This window comes from Lagenorhynchus albirostris, chromosome 19, assembly GCF_949774975.1.
Source record: "Lagenorhynchus albirostris chromosome 19, mLagAlb1.1, whole genome shotgun sequence".
NCBI lineage: Eukaryota > Metazoa > Chordata > Mammalia > Artiodactyla > Delphinidae > Lagenorhynchus > Lagenorhynchus albirostris.
Window position 1 is genome coordinate 7,280,890 of NC_083113.1, and position 10,419 is coordinate 7,291,308.

Sequence of the window (10,419 nt, forward strand, 5' to 3'; positions counted from 1 at the left end):
TCATACTCTTACTGAATGAGAAAGCGTGGGTTTGATGCCAGGTGTCTCTGAATGCAAAGCCTAAGATAGTTCCAATAGAGCAGGAAAGGCACTAACAGTAGTTCATAAACCCATCACCTACGGGGATGTTAACCCTAAGGATTAGCCTGTGGGTCCCCCTTCCTGTAGAGGAAATGGACGTCCTGCCTGAGGCTGATGCCGCGTGCGGTTCCTCACTTGGTCCTGATCTCCGTGTATTCTGAGTGGGCGCTCTCCTGAGGATGACGCATCCCATGGAAGCTGAGGGAGGCGTAATGCAGCTCTTCCTCCGTCCCCAAGGTGGGGGTGGCCCCTGCCGAGCTTGTGGGGTCAGGAGGATCCTCTAACTTGGACTCTCGCCGGTGATCCTGGATGGAGAGCAAAGGAAGGGGTCAGATCAAGGTAGTTTCGGAGGGAGAAGGGAGAGAGGGTCCAGGAAGTGAATTTGACTCTGGGACAGAGCATCTATTCCTTCTTCCATTCTGCTACCAAACGTTTCTGAAGGTTCCATTGATTCAGTCATCCAACACATATAACGCTATAGATTGTTTTCCAGTTCTACTGAGCACCCACACAGACCTATGGAGGAAATATTACTACGTTACAGGGAGAGAAACGAAGTCTAGAGAGGGTAGGTTCTTCCCAAGGTCACACATCTATTGATCACAAACTCAGCTCCTGGCCCTCTGAGGTTTCCTGAGGTTTTCCATAAACAGGAGGGTGTTTATGGAAACTCACTTCTCCTGTGTGTCTCTCCTTTACTCTCGCACCATTATCACACTCACAACACTTCTGTCACCAGATGCGTGGGTTCTTTGAACCCCCACACCAAGGAATTCTCCCACACCAGCTGGGTGTCCTGCAATGTAACTCAATTCTGATACTATCTGCCTGGAGATAGTGTCAGATCCCACAGGTTAAGGGCTCAGTCCCATGAGACTGCCTCCCCCCCACTTCAGGTGTCAATCACAAGTCCAGGTTGTCACCTGTGCTTCTGACCAACTGGCTATAAATCAGAGGTTCCTATGACCTCCTCCTCAGGTCTGATTAATTTGCTGGAGTGGCTCACAAAACTCAGGAAAACCGTTTACTTACTAGATTACTAGTTTATTATAAAAGGATATAGCTTAGGAAGGCGTGAAAAGTCCGATGAAGAAATACACAGGGCAAGGTATGTGGGAAGGGGTGCAGGGTTTCCACCCCCTCTCAAGACACATCACTCTCCCAGCACCTCCACTTGTTCGCCGGCCAGAAGCTCCCTGTGCCCCACACTATTGGGATTTTTATGGCGGCTTCGTCATGATTAAGCGATGCGTCTCTCCAATGCATCAGCTTGTCCCAACCTCTGAGCCCAGCACTTGTGGCTCCCTCTGTCTAGAGCCCTTCAACGACTCTCTTTCAGGCTCCCACTGTGTTCCTTCACTTCCTGCAGGGGTTTTCTCAAAGACTCCCACCCCCAGAACTGTCCCTCCCATTGCATCTCCCTCCATAGCTCTCATTTCCTGTATACTTTCACTACTCACCTGTTCATTGCTTTCACCATAACCGCCCCACTCCCCTCTCAATAAATGTAAGTCCTTAACAGCAAGGGACATTTTCCACTTGTAACATATGTCTCTGTAAAAATACAGATATTACCCAAGTGCTCAGAACAATCAACAAGTGGGAGATAGTTGCTGAAGGAATAAGTGAATGCATGCGTGTTGGATTTGCTCAAAAACGTCAGTGATGGCCATATTAGTCATAGGTCAAGAAATAAATGCAAGTCAGGGATCAGAGGATGAGCATGAGTAGGGCTGGTTGATACGGACACGTGAGGAGAAGGGGGCAGATGGGCAATGATTCTGAGGGGCAAAAAGCTTACTTTGCTTGAGCAAGCCTGTTTGGAAGAAGTGCAGCGTTAAAGCTGACTCTGGTTTTCCTGCCCTAAACGTCAATCAAGTTGTTTGGCAGTGTGGAGAAACAGTGCATTTCAGACTTGGGCAGGATGGGACGACTGTCTAATACAGATGCAGGCAGTGCAGATGCAGTCAATGCATGTGCAGGTAATGCAGATGCAGGCAATGCAGATGCAGGCAATGCAGATGCAGGCAATGCCGATGCAGGTCATGCAGATGCAGGTAATGCAGGTGCAGGCAATGCAGATGTAGGCAATACAGATGCAGGTAATGCAGGTGCAGGCAATAGAGATGCAGGTAATGCAGGTGCAGGTAATGCAGATGCAAGTTATGCAGGTGCAGGCAATGCAGATGCAGGCAATGCAGGTACAGGTCATGCAGATGCAGGTAATGCAGGTGCAGGTAATGCATATGTTTGGGGGAAGGTGGGGAGGCTTCAGCAGGATAAGAACTAAGTGGGGAGCTCAGCTCAAAGGGAGTGTTTGTATCAAGCTGTATTTAGAAGAAACACAGACATGCTTTGCAGTGTATCAGTGCAGGAAGAGGTGATGGGGGAAAGGGATAGATCTCTGGTTGGGAGTCAGGAACAAGAGTACCATTGATGAATTGGAGAACCCAGCAGAAGTATGTTCAGGGATGTATTCACCGTGTTTCTGATGTTTTGACAACCGGGGCTTTGATAACCCTCAAGGGATTGCCCCTGCCAGTGCTAGTCAAGTTCTAGAGATTCTAAGGGATCTGCCTGCAAGCCTGCCCTTCATATTGCAAATCGATCAGCCCAAACCACTTCCTTTATCAAACTCTTACTCTCTGGACCGTTATCCTGCTCTCATCACCCCGGGGCCAGGTACCAGAAAACTACAGACAACCCCTACACCCCAGAGCATTCTGAAATCATTCAACTAGACAGTCCTCAGTCTGCTTACCCTGCCTGTTCCTTCCCACGTAAACCACAAAATCTCTTGCCCAGGTTTCCTCCTCACTCCCTCTGCCTCTTGACAGACCCTTGTGCTGCCTCTCATGGCCCTGTAGGGTGTGGCACGCCCCCTCCTCTTGGGAACTGTAATACCTGTCTTTTTTGTGGCAATCGTCTCCTGATCTGTTGGCCTCACACAGAGGAATAATAATAAATCCTACATTTTCAAAGAAGCAGGAAGGGGAAGAGCTCATTTCTGGACATGCTGAATGGAGCATGGCTGTGGGCCGCCCCGGGAGATCTGCAGGGCAGGCTGCATTGCCGGGATGCCCGTGTCACTCACCAGGGAAGTTGGTCCTATGACAGGGTGGATGTCCTCCATACCCACTGCAGTCCTGGCTGCTCTCTTCCTGTAGGTCTTCACTCTGTTGGGAGACACTAGGGTCTGTGACACAGGGTATCTCTTTTGAGGCTGGAGTGAGTGACTAAGGCAGGTCAAGAGTAGGGTGAGCCCAACATATTCAGAAAAAAACATAATTCGGAAAGACACATGCACCCCAACGTTCATAGCAGCACATTTACAATAGCCTGGACGTGGAAGCAACCTAAATGTCCATCGACAGAGGAATGGATAAAGAAGATGTGGCACATATATACAATGGAATCTTACTCAGCCATGAAAAAGAACAAAATAATGCCATTTTCTGGGACATGGATGGACCTAGAGATTGTCATACTGAGTGAAGTAAGCCAGACAGAGAAAGACAAATGTCATATGAAATGGCTAATATGTGGAATCTAAAAAAATGGTACAAATGGACTTATTTACAAAACAGAAATAGAGTCACAGACGCAGAAAACAAACTTATGGATACCAAGGGGGAAAAGCGGTGGGATAAATTGGGAGATTGGGATTGACATATACACACTGCTATATATAAAGCAGATGACTAATAAGGACCTACTATGTAGCACAGGGAACTCTACTCAGTACTTTGTAATGACATATGGGAATAGAATCTAAAAAAGAGTGGATATATGTGTATGCATAACTTATTCAATTTGCTGTACACCAGAAACTAGCACAACATTGTAAATCAACTCTACTCCAATAAAAAGTAAAAATTAAAAGGGTAGAGGGAGCCCAGGGGCCTTTATAACAAGACTGTGACAAGGTCCCTTCTCCCTCCCGGCTTCTGGATCGGGGACCAGGGCTGGGAACACACTCAAGCCTGGCCAGGTGTCTACGAGCTGGATCTTCACTACCCCTGCACCGCCCCAGCCTTGCTCTGGGTCCTACAACCCCTCCAGGCGCCTCTTCTCCTCCCCTGGCCCACAGCCAGCCCAACTCACGTGAAGAAGATGAGGCACAGGCAGAGAACAAGCAGCGTGGTGACACCAGCTCCCCCAAGGGCCCCCTCAATCACTCCTGCTCTGGTCCCCGAGTTTCCTGCAGACAAGAGAGACTTGGGGAGAATACCAATCCTGAGGAGCAGGCCTAAGTCTCCTCCTCTCCGTAGCAGGTAGAGAGGGGTGCCCCCCCTTCCCACCGAGGGTTCTGCCCCTAGGTTCCCCCACCATTTCTAGGACCTGAGCCTTTTCCAGAAGGACACAGTCTATGCCACACTTCCTCTCCAGCCCACATACTCCCAACAAACTTCAGCTCTTCGTGGAGTCAGATATTTGTCCATCCAGGGTCTCTCTGCAAAAGACTCCAGACCTGGCCACAGCACAGCCATGAGGTTCTGTGCCCCATGGACATTCCACAGAGACAGACAGACAGAGAGCACTGTGGGCTGCTGAAGGACCTTGTCTCTCCTTCCTTCCAGGGAGGGGGTCTAAATCTGCTCTCCTGGCCTCTACTGGCCCTGTCACTCAGGGTCCACGGTGATCTTTTGTGCCTTCAGAAGGAGGTGGAAGCAGGAAGCTTCTCAGACCTCCAGGTCAGGCCCAGACAGCTCTCCTGGCCCTGCCTGTAGCACCCCAACACCAGGGCAAGGGATGTGCGTCTGGGCGTCACCTGTAAACAGATTGGTGGGCACTACTGAGACAGCCCTAATGGGGCTCTGTCCAGATGGGGACCAGGTGTTATGACCAGTGGGAATACAGCAGTGAGGGGAGCGCTGGGCTCCAGAGAGGGCTCAGGGTGAGGGCTGAGGGGCTGACAGTCAAAAAAGTGGCCCAAGGAGATGTTGGGACAACGAAACTCTTCTGTATGATACTATAATGGCAGATACATGTCATTATACATTTGTCCAAACCCATGAAATGTACAACAGCAAGAGGGAACCCTAATGTCAATCATGCACTTTGGTTGAAAATGACGTGTCAGTGGAGATTCATCGATTGTAACAGGCACCCTCTGGCGGGGCGTGCTGTTGGGGGGAGGCCGTGCGTGTGTGGGAAAGTGCAGCGGGGACAAGGGAAGTCTCTTAACCTTCTGACGAATTCTGCTACGAACCCAAATCAGTTCCTGAAAATAAAGTCTACTTAAAAAATGTCCCCGCGCAAGGCCTTTGGTGACCGGAGAAAGATAAAGACCATATTTAGAATGGGCAGGGAGGGAGGTGTGGGTAACCTTGGCAAGACCAGAGTCGGAGGATACGGCAGGAAGAGACCTAATGGGGGCCTTTTGTGGCTAATTGCAGGACCACACCCGACCTGCGCCATTTGAGCTCTGCAAGTGCAGCTCTGAGCCAACCTGGAAGAGACCCCACTCCAGTCGATGCCCTGTGGATGGGGGGGTTCCGTCTTACCTGCGCCCTCCCCTGAGCACACACCTGTTGCTGGGCTCTGTGGAGCACCTAGGAGTGGAAGACAGGATTTCCTTCCTCAGTGAGAGGACTGGGGTGAGATAAGGGTAGGCACCCCCCCCACACACACCCAGAAGCCACAGAAACGCAGGAGGGACAGGGCTTCTGTCCTTCCAGGCCCTCCTACTCAGCCGGGTCTCCAGGCAGCAGCACCAAGCACCCCCGGCCTGGCCCACCTGCCCCCATCCCCTCACGCCCCGGGCATCACGGCGCAGCGCTCACAGGTGACGCTGAGCTGGATGGTCCTCTCCACGATCACACCGCTTGCGGGGAACTTCACCTGACAGGTGACATTGGTGCCATTGTCCTGGGGCTGTGGGGTGATGGTGAGCACTGAGGACAGGTGGGTCCTGGGGCCCAGGGAGGTGAGGGCGGCTGACGTCCAGGAGAAGATGGGGGGCGCGCCCTGCTCACAGGCCCAGGGCACAGAGCAGGTCAGGTTCCCGGGGCGGCCCGCCTCCAGTGTCCCAGGAATGAGGATGTGGGGTGTGTGGTTCAGGGCTGATGAAGAGATGGGGAGACGGGGTCAGGAGGAGGGTTAGAGGTGCAGCCCTGAGATAAGCTTCAGGCTTTGGTCCAGCCCGTCTTTCTGAACCCCCACTTGCTCTCCCCCCGACCCCTCCCAGGAAGGGGTCCTATCCGAGTCCTGCCCTGGGGCTCCAGGTCCTTCCCCTGAGGCCTCTCCCGGACCCCACTCCTTACCCGTCACATGCAAGGAGATCTTGTTAGGCTTATAACTCCATAATGTCGTTCCTCTTTCCACACGAAAAAAATATGAACCTTGATCCCTCCTCCTGGCGTCTCTGATGTCCAGGGAGCAGTTGTTTCCACGGTCCCCTAGGAGGTTGAATCGGCCTTGGGTCTCTTCCTGAACTTTACGTTCTGAGTTGTTTGTGGCCACAGGGGCATCCAGCTTCACATCGGCCCCTTCCTTGAACCAGTAGCTGAAAGCTGGGACAGAGTTGTCCTTGTTGTCCCATGAAAAGGAGAAGGAGCAGGGCACGCGGACACACAGGCCCTCCTGCACCGTCACGGACTCCTGCACTTCCAGCCGGTATTCTCTGTCCTGAGCCAGGGACCTTGCGGGGAAACGAGGGTCAGCCACAGCCCCTGCCCTGCCCAGCCCTCTCCCCGCAGCCCACCCACCTGCCCACAGCAGGGACAGCAGCAGCGGCAGCATCTCTGAGACGGAGGGCTTCTGGGCGTCCTGTTTGTGAAAAGAGAAGGGGAAGGAGAGAGGGAGGTAAGGCTGCGGGGAGACCCACGGGAAGCCGGGGAGGAACACGAGACCAAGCTGTTCACAGAAGAGGAACTGCAGAGCCGGAGCTCGGCTCCCCCCTCCGCACAGAGTGGACGGACACTCCTTGGTCCAGAGACCCCGGAGACCTGCCCAGAGAGGAGCAGGCAAGGAGGAGAGCCCTGCCCTGTCCCCCATCTCGGGTGGGTCCTTCCAGCACCAGAGCCTCTGAGGACACGGAGGCGTAGGACACGGTGAGCCTCCTAAGGTCCTCCCGTCCGAGCACCGCTGTCTACACCAGGGAGCCGCTCAGCTCCTCTCTTGACCTGGAGGGTCCCAGCCTCACCTAGACCCTCGGGTGGTCGGTCCCGCAAGATGTCGGGTTCTTTAGGGTCTGTGTGAGTGTCTGTGGCAGAAGACAAGAAGGGGCTCCTGGGTGACGTGAAGGCAGCAGCCAATCATGCCTTCACTCCTTCCCCCAACACTGAGCATCTTGGGCTGGTGACCTGGAGACCAGAAGGGCTACGGCTGGCCTGGTCCCTGCCCAGGAGATGCTCCCACCCGGGCCCATCACTTCCTCCCCAAACAGGCAGCACTGTCGGGCTTTAGAGCTGCATCAGTGGTGAGATTGCCGAGTGTCCGGCAGCATACTGGGTATTTTCTAAAAATATGATACGGGATGTTTTTTTAACTTCTACTATGCTGATTCCCAAACTTTCAATGGCATCTTCAGAATAAAAACCATGTAGCATCTTCATGTAAAACAAACGGGCAAGCACATGTTCTGTCAGTGCGAAGGAAATTTCTTTTTTTAACGAGCCTCCAAATTATTTAGTTTTCAATTTAGTTTCATTTTTATTTTGTATTGGAGTAGAGTTGATTTACAATGGTGTGTTAGTTTCAGTTGTGCAGCAAGGTGATTCAGTTATACATATACATATATCTATTCTTTTTCAGATTTTTTTCCAATATAGGTTATTGCAGAATATTGAGTAGAGTTCCCTGTGCTATGCTTTGTCCTTGTTGAGTGTCGATTTTATATATAGCAGTGTGTATGTGTTAGTCCCAAACTCCTAATTTATCCCTGCCCCATCCCCTTTCCCCTTTGGTAACCATAAGTTTGTTTTCTATGTCTGTGAGTCTGTTTCTGTTTTGTAAATGAATTTATTTGTATTATTTTTTAGATTCCTCATGAAAGTGATATTATATAATGTTATCTCTGTCTGACTTACTTCACTTAGTGTGATAATCTCTAGGTCCATCCATGTTGCTGCAAATGGCATTATTTCATTCTTTTTATGGCTAGGTAATATTCCATTATATACATTCATATATATATCTCACATCTTTATCCATTTCTCTGTGGATGGACACTTAGGTGGCTTCCATGTCTTCGCTGTTGTGAATAGAGCTGCTATGAACATTGGGTTGCACGTATCTTTTTGAATTAGAGGTTTCTTCGGATATATGCCCAGGAGTGTGATTGCTGGATCATATGCGAACTCTATTTTTAGTTGTTTTTTTGGTTTTTCAGGGTTTTTTTGCAGTACCCCTCACTGTTGTGGCCTCTCCTATTGCGGAGCACAGGCTCCGGACGCGCAGGCCCAGCGGCCATGGCTCACGGGCACAGCCGCTCAGTGTCATGTGGGATCTTCCCGGATCGGGGCGCGAACCCGTGTCCCCTGCATCGGCAGATGGACTCTCTACCACTGTGCCACCAGGGAAGCCCCTATTTTTAGTTTTTTAAGGAACCTCCATACTGTTCTCCATAGTGGCTGCACCAGTTTACATTTCCATCCACAGTGCAGAGGGGTTCCCTTTTCTTCACACCCTCTCCAGCATTTATTATTTGTAGACTTTTTGATGATGGCCATTCTGACCCGTGTAAGGCGATACCTCATTGTAGTTTGGATTTGCATTTCCATGAGGATCCTTTTCAAATGAAAGTTCAATCCTGTCTCTGCTCTACTCAAAGGCTTCCGGATACTTGCATTGGCCTGGAAGCCCTTGGGATAATTGTCTCTTATGGGAACACAGAACCTGCTTTCTTCCACTTTCAAGTCTTGGCTCAAACATCACCTCGGGCACACTCTCAGCAACAGAAAACAGCCCCCAAATGTCACGTGTTCGCTCCCTGCCCGATGCTTCTCCAGACACATGTTACCATCAAACACACTCAATATTTTTCCTTATTTTTAAAAAATGTTTCTATCCTTATATCCAGAAGGACAGCTTCTTGATGACAGAGATTTAAAAAAATTTCTTTATTGAAACGTATTTACAAAGTTGTGTGTAATTTCTGCTGTCCAGCAAAGTGGCTTAGTTATTCATATACATATAATACATGTGCTTTTTCATATTCTTTTCCATATGGTTTATCCCGGGATATTGACTATAGTTCCCTGTGCTGTACAGTGGGACCTTGTTTATCCATTCTGTATATAATAGTTCACATCTGCTAACCCCAAACTCCAAATCCATTCCCCCCCCCGACCCCCAGGTAACCAGAAGCTTATTCTCTATGCTTGATGACAGAGAATTTTTTTTTTTTTTTTTTTTTTTTTTTTGCGGTACGCGGGCCTCTCACCGTTGTGGCCTCTTCCGTTGCGGAGCACAGGCTCTGGACGCGCAGGCTCAGCGGCCATGGCTCACGGGCCCATCCGTCCGCGGCATGTGGGATCTTCCCAGACCAGAGCACGAACCTGTGTCCCCTGCATCGGCAGGCGGACTCTCAACCACTGCGCCACTAGGGAAGCCCGATGACAGAGATGTTTGATCCTGTGCTCACTGATGCCCCCTGGGAACCTCCAACAAGGGGGCACAGAGTACATATTCAATAGTTCTTGCCGAATAGTCTATAATTAAGTGTATGCCACTCTTCCACCCAAAACCAGACAATGAAACACACACACACACACTCACACACACACACTCACACACATACACGCGGGGACATTTAAGCCTGAGCCTGAGGATATGCTCAGGACTTGGAGAGGCAGGAATGGGGAGAGAAGGATGTTTCAGGGGAAGGGACTGCACATACAAAGTCTCAGAGTCACAGAGGTCTGGCCAAGCTGGTGTGGAGATGTGGGGAGATGCAGGGAGAGGAGGGATCTGGGTGGAGAGTCCGGCAAGGCAGAGCCCGCCAGGGCTGCAACTCCAGCCAGTGGTGTGTGCACCTTGGTCTCTGGCCGTGGAGAGGAAACACAGCTGTCCCTGCTGTGCAGCAAGTGGATGGTAACGGTCTCTGCGAACAGTGCGGAGGTCTGTGTTTCCCAGGGAGATGGAGGCAGGAGGTGGGTGGGTTCAGAGACCCAGGGAAGAGAGGAGGCTGCTGGAACGACTGGGGTCAAGATGGGAAGGAGACGGGCATCAGGACGAGCTGTGCTTAGGAGGAAGGATGGACAGCACTTAGTGATTATTGGCTCCTGGAGAAGAGAAGCGGGGATGAAAGGGGGCAAACCCCGTCCTTCCTTCTGGCCTTAGAGATGGGGGCCACCTTGTCATCAGTGTGAGGGGGAACCCAGCAGAGAAGTG

General features: G+C 51.0%; 1 protein-coding gene across 1 annotated transcript; it reads right to left on the bottom strand.

Moving 5' to 3' along the window:
• Window positions 1-212: 212 nt before the first annotated feature.
• On the bottom strand, window positions 213-6,843 carry LOC132510496 (myeloid cell surface antigen CD33-like). Its single transcript, XM_060132675.1, has 7 exons — window positions 6,788-6,843; window positions 6,348-6,724; window positions 5,868-6,146; window positions 5,589-5,636; window positions 4,186-4,282; window positions 3,176-3,257; window positions 213-386 (listed from the first exon to the last, which is right to left on the bottom strand). The coding sequence occupies exons 1-7, from the start codon at window positions 6,823-6,825 to the stop codon at window positions 213-215; spliced, it is 1,095 nt and encodes a 364-aa protein (XP_059988658.1). The 5' UTR covers window positions 6,826-6,843.
• Window positions 6,844-10,419: the final 3,576 nt, after the last annotated feature.

Coding starts and splice junctions, on each gene's coding strand:
- LOC132510496 (XM_060132675.1), bottom strand. CDS start 6,825: ATGCTGCCGCTGCTGCTGTCCCTGCTGTGGGCAGGTGG. Junction 5,637..5,867: donor CATCCAGCTCAGCGTCACCT/GTGAGCGCTGCG, acceptor TTCCACTCCTAG/GTGCTCCACAGAGCCCAGCA. Junction 3,258..4,185: donor CTGTGCCTCATCTTCTTCAC/GTGAGTTGGGCT, acceptor GTCTCCCAACAG/AGTGAAGACCTACAGGAAGA.